The sequence below is a fragment of the Podarcis erhardii genome (genome assembly GCF_964252035.2).
Source record: "Podarcis erhardii genome assembly, chromosome: 3".
In the NCBI taxonomy this organism is placed as follows: Eukaryota; Metazoa; Chordata; class Lepidosauria; order Squamata; family Lacertidae; genus Podarcis; species Podarcis erhardii.
The window spans coordinates 83,986,592-84,001,957 of record NC_138507.1 but is presented as its reverse complement, the minus strand read 5'-3'; the positions used below and the strand labels follow the sequence as shown (position 1 = coordinate 84,001,957).

Here is a 15,366-nt window from a genome sequence, read left to right as displayed (position 1 = left end):
TATCACTCCCACTGATTTTGAAGTTTCACTGCTCCTTAATGATTTTTTAAAAAGGAAAAACCCAGTTTGTTCATTCAGATAACATTCCTAAATGCATGCTAAAGGCTAAAACATCCACTGACACTGCCCAGGAATTCAGGCTGAGCAGTAGGACGATAACAATATTCTAAGGCAGGAAATGTCCACTGGCATCATCATGTTCCAACATAATATTGTCCCCTGTCCCACAAACAGTCTACCACCAATTACCTACCAGGTTCAGTGTACACAGAAGGATACTGTAAAGGCTAAATTGCCATGGTTTCCTCCACAAGGACAAAATTTTCTCCTTAAGCTCTCGTGTTTCCATGAACTAAAACTCCCATAATTACCAACAACTGGCTATGCTGGTTGGAGCTAATATAAGCTGTACTCTAGCATCTGGAGGGCACCAAGTTAGCTACTGGGAGCCAGTGTGGTGTAGTGGTTAAGAGCGGTAGTCTTGTAATCTGGTGAACCAGGTTCGCGTCTCCGCTCCTCCAAATGCAGCTGCTGGGTGACCTTGGGCTAGTCATACTTCTCTGAAGTCTCTCAGCCCCACTCACCTCACAGAGTGTTTGTCGTGGGGGAGGAGGGGAAAGGAGAACGTTAGCTGCTTTGAGACTCCTGAGGGTAGTGATAAAGCAGGATATCAAATCCAAACTCTTCTTCTACTTCTACCCCTGTTCTACTGCAAAGGATTGCAATAGCTGCTGGGCTCATACTAGAAGGCATTCTCACTGAATGCCTTCATGGTCGGGGATGGACTGAATGTGCAACTTCCATTTAAGTCTTGATTTGGCTTGACATTTTTATAGAAGAAACAGAGGTACCCTACAACTTCAGTATAAGATGGGAGGCTCTTTAATCGCTGTCCTGAGTATGACCTTTTTTCATGAACCATGTTTGAAATCTTTAAAACTGGACACTTGAATAAAAAGAGACACAACCCACCTGGACATCTTTATACTTTTCTTTTAAGTCCATAAGCCTGTGATAAGCTTTAATAGCTTCTGAAAACTCTCCAACGTCTGTACTGGTGAGAATGTAATTTTCCCAAATCTGCCAGTGCTCATAATTACACTTGAGAGCTTCCTGAAGGGTCCGGAATGCTTTAATTCTGGTTCAAAATTAAATAAGTTAAAACACACAAGGATTTTTGCTTTGCCATTCAATTCCCGCCCCCTCGCCCCGCCCTTATTCACTTCTTTAGAAGGTTTATCATTTAAAAAATTGTATTTACAAAGAAGACAACAATCTTAAGAGTTGCTTTTCTGATTTGACAAGAGATGGATGATTCCCTTCCCTTTATACCAGCATGCTTCATGCCATAACCTTTATTGCTGTTATCTGTTGGCAGGGCTCCCCATCACACATAATCACAGTGACATGAGAGATGCTTCCCTGTTGTGTGATCCCATACAGCTGAGTGCAGCACCTGTCTGCAAAAGAGGCTGCCAATTGCAAAGGAACAATCCACATTATTGTATCATTTGCATCCAGGGCACGACATTGTAGGAGAGAGACTGCTCCACAGGGAAACAACTCTCACAATGCTGGGCTATATGTGAAGGGTTTCTAGATTTTCCAGTGACAGCATTTGAATGTAGTAAAAATGGCTTTCCGACAATTATTTCGCTGTATTCCCCCCACCTTGAAATCTATTATACCAGGGGTAAACCATACACATATAAGGCAATCCATTTTGTTATTTTTCTGTGAAATACCTGCTAGTCTAGAATTTATGGAAGATTACTACACTTCTCCTTTACAAATAGGCTAAAGCAGATAAACAAGCAAAGAATGCTGCTTGTTTAAAGATGAATATGTGTGCTTCTCTCAGCCAGGATGAAAAACAAAAGCTTTTGACATTGTTAAACTATAGTACTCAGATTTGCTATTTGCCACCTACTATTCATAACTGCACTGTTAGAATGTTAAAAATTCTCCATGTTATTTTAATCCCATTGGCATAGACCAGAGGTCAGCAACCTTTTTCAGCCGTGGGCCAGTCCACTGTCCCTCAGACCATGTAGTGGGCCGGACTATATTTTGAAAAATAAAATAAAAAATGAACGAATTCCTATGCCCCACAAATAACCCAGAGATGCATTTTAAATAAAAGGACACATTCTACTCGTGTAAAAACAGGCTGATTCCTGGACTGTCTGTGGGTTGGACTGAGAAGGCAATTGGGCCGGATCCGGATCCGGGGCCTTAGGTTGCCTACCCCTGACATAGACAGTTCCCCTCTTACTTCTTACACTGTATTTTGTAAGTCTTGATTAAATGATAAGTCATCTTGATTTTGTTGTGATGATGAGAAATTAAATAGTAGCTTTCAATGACAGAAACTGATCAAGCGTTAAATATGGAACACCATTTTTTGTGCAAATCTCTGCCAGGTGAAATTTCACCACAGCTCTTCCTCTGTTGGCTAATTTATGAGAAGAGATAAGAGACGCAAGATGGGGATGTCATTTCAGTTAAGGGAACAATACAGGTACATAAAGAGTCCAGAAATTGCACAATGACATGTGAATGGGAGAACAAAGGGATCAGATTAATCATTCTCTGGATAAAAGAAAATTTACTTGCTGACTTAAAAATGAGCCACCTTACAAACCTATGTAGCCTCCACAGAGAGATGAAGAAGTTCTAGTCTGATAAATGTTCTAGTCTGATTTTCTTCATTTAGGTAATTGGCTATAAAGTTTCTCGGGGATACTTCTACATACTCTGAAAGTTGCTGAAAACGACATTTGTCTGAAAAGGACACTTGAGCAAACATTTGTATCTCTTTACATCTATTTTTTTTGTTCCTTGCAGTCTTCGTAGCAACTGCATCTTTCAGTCTGTATGTTCCATAAATATGTCTAAGGGCCTCTTGAACTTATTTATGGCTTTTGGTTCAATGCACTTTCTTGGCAATTTGTTTCCTGTGTCCACAACTTTGTGAACTCCCTGTTCATTTTCTCATTTTCAGTTTGCTTCCAGAAAAGCAGATAAATTGTTCACAGTGATGCAAGGGGGTGAGGTGGGGGGGAGGGGGAGGGAAGAATCAAGAATTTATTTTTTTAACTCTCATTTTTCTCCCTTGCCTTTTTAAGTTGCATTCTTTTTGGTAGATGATTAATGGGACACAGCCTGAGCAACCAAAAAATTATCTTGACAACTTACTTATGATACCGAACTTCTGAAGGAACTGCATTATCAAAAAGGTATCTACTCCAGACATCATTACATAAACTGAGCAAGCATACAGAACTAAGAAATCGGGTCCCTTCACAAGATTTATTAATGGCTTCTTCTAGGGAGCAGAAAACAAGTGGCTTATTATGCAGGTTGATACCATCGGCTACCATGAGGTTAGTACTAAAACTGCCAACTTCCCCCTTGATTATGTGACTACAATAGGCATCCTTAGCTATATATTTTTTCCAAAGGGACTGAAATCAGATTTAGATGCCAGCTTGCTTTTTTTTTCCAAAGTAAGAACGCAGTTATATACATAAATATCTATATGCCCCATTCTCTGCCATTTGCAAACCACCTGAAACTGACCAAAAGCAGAATTCACAATAAGCCCTGCAACTAACAAGTAATAAAAACAGCCGGCTAAAAATTCCACAGTTAATGACATTACAGTTATTAAGCATACTGAAACGCTTTTTGGAAAAGCCAGGTGGGTCAGTGGGAGGGGATAGGCACCCCATAGATACAGCACTCTGTAGCGTGGGGGTCCACAATACAGAAAAGCGTGGGCATTTGTTTCCGCAGGGCTCTTTTGTATAAAGGGTCAGGATGCAGAGCAGGGCCTCCCTTGCACGATGAAGTCAGTACAGCACTTGTAATTAAGAGTATCCTGTGCAATAAATTCTATATTGCGACACCCAGTTTGGGGAGGAATCTAAACAGTTGCTTTTCCTTTTCAAAGGCTTTTCAATGATATCTCTACCTTTTTAATGCCCCTCGTGGTGGGAGGCTTGTTCTAGAGGTGATCATAAAGTGGATCACGAGGGATGCATGCCCAGGAGCTGGGAGGAATTGGGGGGAAAGCTGGAGAGGGAGGAAACCAGCACTGTTTACTTTGGAAGCAGCAGTTACTAATCCCTTTGATGTACTTACTTCTGTTTTAATCTGATATATGCAGTTGATAAATTGTTCCAAGCCTCGGCATTCTGTGGGGAAAACAAATTCATGAAGGAAAGAGCAAACATACAGGAGTAAGGATACCTATTTAAACACAGGGCACATTAAATTTGTGTTTTTATCAGAAAACACTGATTTGTGTCTCAACATATTCGACATTCATAAATTTGGCTGTTAAATTATAGCACCCATCAATAGGCATAATTGAGCCGGAGTTAGACATTTTAAAGATTTGCTGATTTTGAGAGAATTTTAAAGCATATGCCACTCAAGGGCTTACCTTTGCTTGATTCATAGCCATTAGGAGTATGGCAAGTTTTAGGATAGTGCCCATTTTTTTTTTTTAAAAAAAAAAATTAGGTTGTTGCAGTATAAAATTAGTGTAACAGTAGAAACAGTGGCACACCAGGCGGTATTATTTTGACAGGACATTGAACAATAAACCTTAAAAATAGTCTGAGAATTTGGGAGATATTAGAAGAGCACAGAACTGACTAGGCCTGGGTGATATATCAATGTATCACCCAGGACTGGTATGAGGAGCAGACTGTGATGTCGGTTTCACTCAGCGGTATATCGCTGGTGAAACTGCCACCTCTCCTGAGTCCCTTCACTAGCAGCGTCCGCTGGAGGAAGTCAGTAGTTCCTTCCTCCAGTGGGTGCTGCTGGCAGAGGGACGGATACATCATTGAGTGAAATTGCCATCCCACTCTGCCCTCATACGATGGAGAGGGAGAAACAAGCTGTATCAGCGAGGCGCTGATACAGCTTGTTCCTCTCTCTGCATCTTTAAACTGCTCGACTGAGGAGTGTTGCCGCTCTCTGCAGCAAGCAGTTAAAGGAACCCCGTGAGGAGATTTCACCCCTCCCATATCCAAGAATCTCCTGATGAGTCTGCTGATTCTCCAGAGAGGAGGGGCGGTGTTCTGCTCTCTACTTATTCTGCTCCAGCACCACATCAAAGAGTCAGTCAGTCAGTGTGTCGGAGAGAGAGAGACTGAGTGTTAGAGATTGTGTCTTCTATTTTAGATAAGGTTGCTGCTAAGAGCAGCTGCAGACACTCAGTGCAGTTCAGCTTCTCCATTTAGCTCTGTATATAATTTGTATGATAGTTGTAGATAGAATAAAAGTAGTTATTCTACAGAGCCGCTCTCTGAGTCGTTTATGCTCTGCTATACTCTGCTATACTCTGCTGTGTGACGACTGTCTACTTGTGGAAGTGAATCCGGTGCTCACAACTCTAAGCTGTGAGTCCACAGCACTTTGACCTGTTCCTGTGCAGAAGGTGGTCTCTGGAAGTGCTACCCAGCTCGCCTAGCCCAGTCGGGGCTGAAGTGTATGAGTCCAGTTGGTGGCACTGGCTCAAGGGCAATGCTGACACCCCGATGCTCAGCTGGGCGGCGGCGGAGTGTGTTCCCTTCCCCCAGCTGAGCGGTGCAAACAAGCTGCATTGTCCCAGCCTGCTAGCCTGGGTAAAACCGCCTCAACTCTTGAGGTGATAGCTGAAGCAGTTTCACCCACTGTCTCGCGGGCAGAGGCCAATGCATCTTGTTTTTTCAACATCGCAGTATATCGCAGTGATACACCGCAACGTTGAAAAGCTGATATTGCCCAGCCGTAGACCTGACACACTTTCTCAGAATGAGAATGATTATAGTTTCATTTCGGGCAATGCTCCAATGTTGAATTACTGATTTTGCCCAGTTTAACATTAATGAGGAGAAACCACAGCAAGCCATGGGTTTTGTGTCCTCCCTCCACCAACCCACCAGCTGTGAGGAGGCTGGGAACCTTCACTTCTATTTTAGATTAACCAGTTTAGTGTTACACCTGAACCATAAGAACATAAGAATGGCCTGTTGGATCACGTCAATGGCCCATCTAGTCCAGCATCCTGTTCTCAGTGTGGCCAACCAGGTGCCTGTGAGAAACCAGCAAGCAGAACAGGGGACCAAGAGCGCACTCCCCTCTTGTAGTTTCCAGCAACTGGTATTTGGAAGTAGCACTCACCACAAGCTGTGGGTGATCTCAACTATGTGATGCAGAAACAAGCCAGCTTCTTAAACTTTAGCTTGCCATTGTCTCATTTCAACAAACATAGTTAAAATGAATCACAGCTTGGCAGGTTCAGGCAACATGGCAAGCTATAGTTAATTGAAAACACAAGGAAAGACTTTGGAACTCCTCTTCACAGCTGCACTGGGTGGGTGGGAAGAATTGAGCAGAGGCTTGCTTTGCCTTGTTCTTGTAACACTAAACTATGGTTACAGTCAGGGGAAGAGAAGAGGAGGAATGAAACAGGGCTCTGTGCTGCTCTGACAATCCCTGCATGTTGTGGCAGCTACACCCAACTCAGTGATGGATTGTTGTAGTTGCCGTCTCATAGATAAAAATATTTTTAAATAAACAAGCTTAAAACTTAGGCTACGAAAGCATGACAATGATAACCAATATATTTTTAATCAAATGCTTTCCTAGGTTAAAGCAATTTGTTGGACTGCTGGCCCACACTCTAACAGCACTAACTCCTTCCTTAAGTATCCTCCTCCCATGACAGAAAGCCGAAAGGGAATGGTCTTTTTCTTTGGTGGCTCCATGGCTTTGCAATTCTTTCCGATCAGATCTGTATTAGGGTAAACATGCTGCATGGATTTCAGAAGGCACTGAAAATGTCTATTTTTAGATTAGCCTTCCAGGTGTGATATTGTTTTACAGGCTAGATCATATAGCTTTATTTTGTTTTTACTGGCATGTTTATTGATCAGTCTATTTATTATTCAACTCACATTGGATGGGCTTGCCCAGAAAAGTGATTAAAAAAATACTGTTAAACAGAATCAAAGCAACACCAATGTTACCTTAAACTTATTGTACTTACGTCAGGTTCCAATATCACACAGCGCTGAAATGCTCTGGCAGCACCTTCATAATCTTCCAAAGCTAAGTAGGCACAGCCCAAGGAAAACCACACACCTAACTGAAAGGTCAGCAAGGGGGAGCATACAAAAACAAAACAACAATTGCAGTGTTTGCCTGGAAAACTGGTTATGTTTTCTTGTCCAAAAGGCCACATCACTTTTCTTGCAGTTATCTAACTAAAGCCATAGGTCTGATGGAGCTTCAAGAGTCAATCTGCAGGTTGGACACTCGACAAAGATACAGCAGCCACTTCTTGGCTGTGATGCCACCATCAGAAAGGGGAATAAGGGGATGCAGCTGTGATGATGCAAATAGCCCCTGAGAAGAAGCAGATGTATCCACAGAGACACCAGTTTGTATAAAACATTCTTCTTGTAAATGTGATTGTTGTGGAAACTGAAGGAGCAGGATGTAGTGGCAAAACTAACCAAGAATAAGTTCCAACAAAAATCTTGTAAATGACATATTTATGTAAAATTCATTGACAAACTCTGTAAATTCATTGACTTTTCAGTGCGGAAATAGCATTTTGCCACTGCCAGCCCACCATAATCCCCTTCATTGTTTCATCACTAATACTTTGTCACATAGAGATAATAAAACCATATTAAATTGATTTTTAAAAGAAGAGCAGGTGTCCCTGAGGGGAAATAATTACTAAAACTCACATTCTGCTTTCAAAAGGGTCTCTTTCTGACATAGCTGACCAGGTCCAACAAACCAAGTTTTGTGTGCTGGGTTACAAGTTCCTAGTCCCTCTTCCCCTCCTGCACCAGCCCCTCTCGGTTTCTTAAATTATAGTTTCCCATGAAATTTTAACCGGGAAATGAGTTTAAAGGTTCAGCTACCCCCCAACTGCAGAGAGCTTCTCTCTAAAACAGTGCCACTGGTAAGCTGGCCCTACAGCGCCATATGCTAGGCTGCACTTGCATCTTTGCATAGGCCAGAAGAGAGCTATTTTTCAACGGTATCAATGATGAAATACAGAATGGAGTAATCTTAGGCTGTTAAAATTTGAAAGTCCAGATAAAGCAGTATTGGGGGTTTTTTCCTGCCAAAGGGAGGCCTGTGTATGTGTGTGCCTCTGTCTAATTAGAGGCAGCATTGGAATGATTCTATAGAGACACATTTTTCCGAGGAAGAAAGGGTACTGCCACTGAATTGCAGGAAGTATGTTTAAGTCATCTTTGTAGGAGATGGAGGCCTTTAGAGGGCCCAACAGTGAAATAATTGCAAAGAAAAGCTGGAGTGAGAGAAACCATGACTTCCGTAGGCAATTATGTTGGTTGGAATGGGATCTGGCAAATCACTCACAACTGAGAAAAAAAACAAAACAAAACCCTGAGGCTCTGAATAATCACTAAATGCAGGGGGATGTTTCTGGTAGCAAACTATTTCCCTGAACCGCAGTTGCAGACAAGAGGGAATACAGCCTGAGAAACATTTCAAGGGAAATTTTCACCTGGAACAAGCTTCCTACCTTCCTACTTTAAACGCTCCCCCCCCCCAAAAAAGTGGCTTATATATTTGCACTACTGATTGCAGAGAAAAAGTACTAATTAGTAGCCTCATTTTATTAATCTCTTGATTGGTTTTGGTATGCCTTGCATCCTTGGGGCCACTACTTGCCACATGGGTCCTCACACTATGAATTTCTATTTGGCTTTCATGTTTAAGATACCATATTCTATGTATGGTTCAAGAGTATATTGCTTCTCCACTGCCTAAGCAGTTTGCTAAGACAAACTAGTATCACACCTCTTAAATGGGTTCATGTCAGTAGTTCTTCAAATAACTCTTTATCATGTAAGCGAAGGAATTCAAGCTTACAACGTGCAGATGTGTGAAAAAAAGGTCAGAATTAATTCTGCTTTTGAAACTGCTGCTTTGATTGAAGTGTTAACTTTGGAACTACACTCAAGGACAAAGCAAACATTGGCACATGCATCTCACATTTTAAAAAAGGAGCCTTACAAAGGCAGTTTGTGGTTTTATTCTTGTTCTTGTGTTTGGTTTTAATAGATCTTGTTGTTTCTATTATTACATTGTTAAGTCACTTTGACACATTTTCATGTAAAATAAATGATGAATGGATATAATAAATAATGATGGAGCCTAGACTAAGCACATTTATTACAAATGCCCAAAGGAAGTGGAAATATTAATTGTTTTATATTATGGCTTATTTATATACCACTCTTTGACCAAAGAGTGACCCATAGCAGTGAATGGTGTATTGATGCAAAAAAGGTCACTTTAAAATGCAACAATTGCACGGTCAAACATCAAAACAGCAGCAACATAATACTTTATAGCGGCCTACTTACAGTGAATTGGCCCAAATGTGATGATAGACATCTCATTTAACCTAGCCACTCCTTTTCACCTCAACTTTTAGTTTAGGGTCTAATTAAGGTTTCACACTCAAATTTTCAGTTGCTGACCTTCAATGCATCATAATAGTGGTTTCCCCAACAGCAGAAAAGTGCAAACATGGGTTGCATGAAAATATTATGTAAGGCTGTTTGCACATTATGGATTTCCTACCCAATCCTTCCTAATATAGCTGCCTAAGAAGCCTCTCCCAGAGGACTGAATCATAGAGATAGACGGACCTACAAGGTCAAAACAAAATAAAAAAATTCCTTCCAGTAGCACCTTAAAGACCAACTGAGTTAGTTCTAGGTATGAGCTTTCGTGTGCATGCACACTTCTTCAGTTACAGATAGGTAGCCGTGTTGGTCTGCCATGGTCAAAACAAAATAAAAAAATTCCTTCCAGTAGCACCTTAAAGACCAACTGAGTTAGTTCTAGGTATGAGCTTTCGTGTGCATGCACACTTCTTCAGTTACAGATAGGTAGCCGTGTTGGTCTGCCATGGTCAAAACAAAATAAAAAAATTCCTTCCAGTAGCACCTTAAAGACCAACTGAGTTAGTTCTAGGTATGAGCTTTCGTGTGCATGCACACTTCTTCAGGTATCTGAAGAAGTGTGCATGCACACGAAAGCTCATACCTAGAACTAACTCAGTTGGTCTTTAAGGTGCTACTGGAAGGAATTTTTTTATTTTGTTTTGACCATGGCAGACCAACACAGCTACCTATCTGTAACTGGACCTACAAGGGACATCTACTCCAACCCCCTGCAATGCAGGAATCTTTTGTCAAATATGTGGCTCACACCCATGACCCTGAGATTAAGAGTCTCACGCTCTACCGACTGAGATATCCCAGTAACAGGGAAGGCCTCTGATGTGGGTATGGGAAGCTGCAATGAAAAGGGGCAGGGATCTCTGAAAACTAGGTGGTGGCAGCTGCACAAATGAGAATATCTGAATGAAACGTTTTGCCTGTACTGTACTTGAAAAAAAATAAATTCATGATTAGACCACTACTTCTTCAAAGTGATGGAAAATATTTTTATTAGTTACCAACTGCTCTTTACGTAGCTTTGAATGAATCACCTTACATGGCCCACACGTCACAGTAAGCCACAGTTAATGGTTTACTATGAAGTGCCAAGCTGGGCTGTCTGTCTCCTCCCCCCTAGCATGTGGAGGAAACAAATCAGGATCCATAGCTCAGCATTACATCCAGACCAGAAACTGCGGTTTGCTTTGCTCCAACAAACTATATTTTATGACTTCTGCCATGAAGTTCTGTGGGTGGTTTAAATAAAGAAGTCCAAAATAACCAAAATTCAAAGCAAACCTTAGAAGCATTAATCTTTTTAGCTACTGGTGATTTTAATAATCTTCTGAAAAATTTGAATACCTGTTTTTAACTGCTTTTTATTGACAATTTTAATGTTTCGTTTTATATTTTTGTAAGCCACTTAAAGGTGTTCTGACATTCAAGTGATATATAAATTTAGTTAAATAAATGAATAAATAAATAAGGAAAAAAACCTATGCAAACACAACAGAGCATTAAAAACAGAGAGCCAGGTTACCAAAGTCATCTAAACAGGCCACAAATATGGTGACAGACAACCCTCCCTGGGAAGGCTATTCCATATCCAGGGTGCTAATACTGAAAAGGTCCTATCCGTGGTGGTTGCCCACCTCGCTTCATTTGGTGGGCCCAACTAGAACAGGATCTCTGAAGAGGATTTTAAAGTTTAGGTAAGTACATATTGGAGTAGGTGGTCTTTTAGGTAACCATGTCCTAAGGCTTTTAGGACATTATTATTTATTATTATTATTACCCTGCCCATCTGGTTGGGTTTCCCCAGCTACACTGGGTGCCTAACAGCATATCTAAAAACGAAGCATCAAGCATTGAAAACAGGGCTGCCTTCAGATGTCTTCTAAAAGTTGTGTAATTCTTCAAAAGCCAGCACACAAATATATTGTAAAAAGTTCTTATTGTCTTACCTGCATGGGGTTAATCTTCACAGATTGCTCAAAGCACTCTATACATTCCTTGAAGTTTCTGTTGCGAAGGTGGAGAAGGCCTTTGGAGCGCTGAGCCCGGGCACTGCGGTGCTTTGACAGTTCCCAAGCTTTGTCGTAGTAAGAATGGTCTTTAAGGACATCCCCAAGCAAGCAATATAAACTCGGTGTTTCTTTCTTCTCTACCTCCCGCCTCAAAATTTCTTCTGCCTATGGAAAGAAAGTACCATTTTTAACACCGCTTTCAGAGAGAGGATCACTTGGTTCGTCTTGGTTAGCTGCCAGATGTGTGAGGTAGAAAGTAGTCTTTCAGAAGCCCAGAAATGGCTATACTGGTGTGTGTTTTGTTTTCATTTTCTACAAGAACTTGAGTCAGAAAGGTCAGCATACACAATACTCTTTAGCAGTACTGGCTTCAGATTTTGAGGGCTCCTGGGCAGGCTGACTTCAGTGGGTTCCCCAAGGCACTGCCACCCCTCACGCCTTTGATCCAGAATACTATACAACAGGGGTTGTCAACCAATGTGCCATGGCACCCTGGGGTGCCTTGAATGATGGTCACGGGTGCTGTGGGCAACACTGGCCTCTGTCCCTTTTCCCTTCCCTTCCTCCTCTGATGCCCTCTTGTGTCTCTGCCTCCCCAAGGTTTGCACAGCCATTTAGTGCAGCAGCCCTGGGTATAAGCTCCACAGGCGAATGGCGCCTCTGGAAAGTAGCTCTCTTTAGGGCGGAGGGTGGGGTGGCTTCCCAGAGGCCTCCCAAGAAGAGGGGATAGGAGGCTGAGGGGACACTCCACAAGGGAGGGTGTTCGAAAAGGGGTGAGGGGTTGCCAGCTCTGCAGGCAAGGGGTGACACAACTGGGCTCCTGAGCCCCACAGGGGTGCCGCAGAAAGAATGTAAATGTTGAAGGGAGCAGCGGACTCAAAAAGGTTGAAAACCTCTGCTATACAATTTGGCACCTGGGCCTATATCCTGCTTCCCTATAAGTTCTACTGAATTCAAGCAATATTTGTTGTCATTAGGGAGTTGGTTTTAGAACTGTGTCCATTCTGAAACATACTTTGCAACCAGGAGCAATGCACATGGGGGGGAAGATTTGTTCGGTTTTGCAATAAAAATACAAGACTGAATCAAATCAAAGGTGAAAATGGTATGATTGCTGCAAAACCTGCTTGCCGAGAATTATTAAGGCTGCACAATAACTTTTCTAAAGGAACAAGAAACAGCTTGAGTTAGAGAGCAGCCACGGTGAGGCAGTTAAAGATCCAGGCAATTCTTTCTTCCCCCCTCTCTTTGGAGCAACAGTCTACAGTGTGAATAAACATCTCTGAGGTGAAAAGTGCACAGCGACCTGCTCCTTTTCCTCATCCTTGCATAAGACTCTCTCAAATCCAGGTCACTGAGTGGTAGTGCCTAGTACTGTATGCTAGATATGCAGGCCAGCCATTCAGTAATATTAAACATTCTAGTTCACAAAATTGTACCTCTGAGCAAGCCTGGACTAAATCTGTAGTGAATTCTTTTTCCTATCTGAAGAGGAGGGGTACAGTTCAGTGATATGCCTAGCTTCAAACCCTGGCAACTCCAAGCAAAAGATGATGCAAGACTGAGTTAAGCCAAGCAAACACAAGACCTAATTTTCAAGCCTACTCTGTGGTAGTGATGACCTCAAGGTGACAATACTACTTTGTCACCATCGTATCTACTCAGTGGTGTCCAATGGAGTCCCCCCCAAAAAAACTATTCAAGGTCTTCTCTAGCTTGGTCTGCAGAGTGATGTAAAGAAGTGTCCCAGGAGTCTGTTGCAACTTATTTGCTAGGCAATTGGGGGATAAAATTGCTCATACCTGCCTAAACTCGTATGCCACTAATTCTACTGTTAAATCTTTGGATGTGTCCAGAACAATGTTTTGCCCTGTTTTATTTAACAAGTTCCACTCGTGGAGGCCTGGTGATGTGGACGAGATCTTGGTGGGGTGAGGCTATCACTCATTTGCACAACCCTTGCCCTTTTTGTCTTCTAATATTCAGCAGCACTAGAATGACAAGCAGAGTCCAGGAAATAATTAATGTGAAAAGCAATTTGGAGATAGCTCCTAAAAGATTTTAACACCCATGCCACGGTTGATCATAAATATCTACTTTTGAGGAATGTTAACTGGATGGTTGCTGTGCAGCTCCAGACACCATTGTTTTCAGTTACCAGATCTGAGCTGAACTCAGAGACCTCTCACAACAAAAGCCCACTCCTGCTTAGCTTTCTTCACTTCAGCAGACTAATTTACTTGGAAAAAGTAATTTTGCTGTTGCTATTATTAAACCATTGGAAGTCATAAACCCTTGCTGATCTACTGCAAATCACCCAGAGGTCCACCAGCAGATCCCAAAGTACCTTCTCCCTACCATACAGTATCAGTAATAAATGCAAGTTGCCTACTATGTCTACATTACTGACTTTTTGTAATCTCCTGGCCACCAAATTATTCCAAGGAAACAATGCTGGAATCCTACCCTGGTCATGTACTGATCATATCCAAATATTTACCTCTTGCTTTTTTTCCTGCTTAGTGACATGCTGCTTTTTATAGAAAGTTGTTTTCATAAGTTGTTTTGAGTTCATTTTTGAAAGAAGTGACTAATAAATAAAACAAATAAAAACAAAATAAAATACTACTCTGACCGCTGAAAAAACAATTTATAGAAGAATCACAACTTTACATAATGGTGATAACTATCTGTTTGATTTTTAAAAGGAAAATAATGAACTTTAACAGAAGCTCTTCATTTCAAAAAGCTCTTCTGACTAAGCACAAATTAAAGGTAAAAGGACCCCTGACCGTTAGGTCCCGTTGCAGACAACTCTGGGGTTGCAGTGCTCATCTTGCTTTATTGGCCGACGAAGCCAGCGTACAGCTTATCTACTTTGATGTGCTTTCGAACTGCTAGGTGGGCAGGAGCTGGGACCAAGCAATGAGAGCTCACCCTGTTGCGGGGATTCGAACCACCTACCTTCTTATCGGCAAGCCCTAGTCTCTGTGGTTTAGACCACAGCGCCACCCGTGTCCCTCTAAGCACAAATTAAAGCTTACAGATAAAGAGCTCCCAGTTGTGTTTCACACAGAACTTGAAGACTTATTTCCAGTATTCTAAAGTCTTATCGCAGAATTAGTTGAAAGTATTTCCAAAAATTACGCAATTGCCAATTATGAAATATTTCAATCCAGATGCCTTCCTTATCCACTCTCTAAATACTGTTTTCCTGTCTCTTGACACAAATGGAAAATATTGGCCTAAACTTTTATTCTTGATAGGATTCTCATATTGCTCTGGCACAAGCAAGGAGCCCAACAGAATTTGGCACCAAGACACATACTTGTTCATTTTGTAATTACCAGATTTAGATATTTACTCAGAATAGTATGCAAAGCACGGGAGAAGTTCCACATTATTTATATCAGTCATTATTTATATTTTTGCAGTTTGAGCTGCAATCCTAATACCATTTACCTGGGAGTAAGCCCCATTGAATCCAGTAGGGTATTTCTGAGTATATAGGGTTAGGATAGCACTGTTAGAGATTTCCATCCAAAATCCTTCAATCTATTGTTTAACTGCAGCCTCTACACCTATGCAACTAAATATCTATGGGCAGGGGAAGATGAAGCAAAGATAGTGGAATATGTATTTCTGAAAAAAGAAAATCACAACAGAGTCTAATGTTCTAGTCTCTGCAAGTATAACTTCCTTTTAAATAGTTTTGTTGAAGAACTGCTATTGCCTTTGTGACACAAGGTGTAAGGAAATTCATGAAAATATGTAATTACCGTATTAGCTTATAAAAGAATGACCCTCCACACACACACACACACACACACAGCCAGCTC

General features: G+C 41.5%; 1 protein-coding gene across 1 annotated transcript in view; it reads right to left on the bottom strand.

The window, feature by feature from the left end:
• The window catches only part of TTC27 (tetratricopeptide repeat domain 27), an 86,823-nt gene that overhangs the window by 19,024 nt on the left and 52,433 nt on the right, over positions 1-15,366 (bottom strand). The window contains exons 13-16 of the mRNA XM_081856566.1: positions 11,465-11,692; positions 7,049-7,147; positions 4,147-4,199; positions 973-1,138 (exon numbers count right to left, since the gene is read on the bottom strand). Coding sequence (XP_081712692.1) covers positions 973-1,138; positions 4,147-4,199; positions 7,049-7,147; positions 11,465-11,692 — 546 coding nt within the window. The remainder of the gene's footprint in view (positions 1-972; positions 1,139-4,146; positions 4,200-7,048; positions 7,148-11,464; positions 11,693-15,366) is intronic.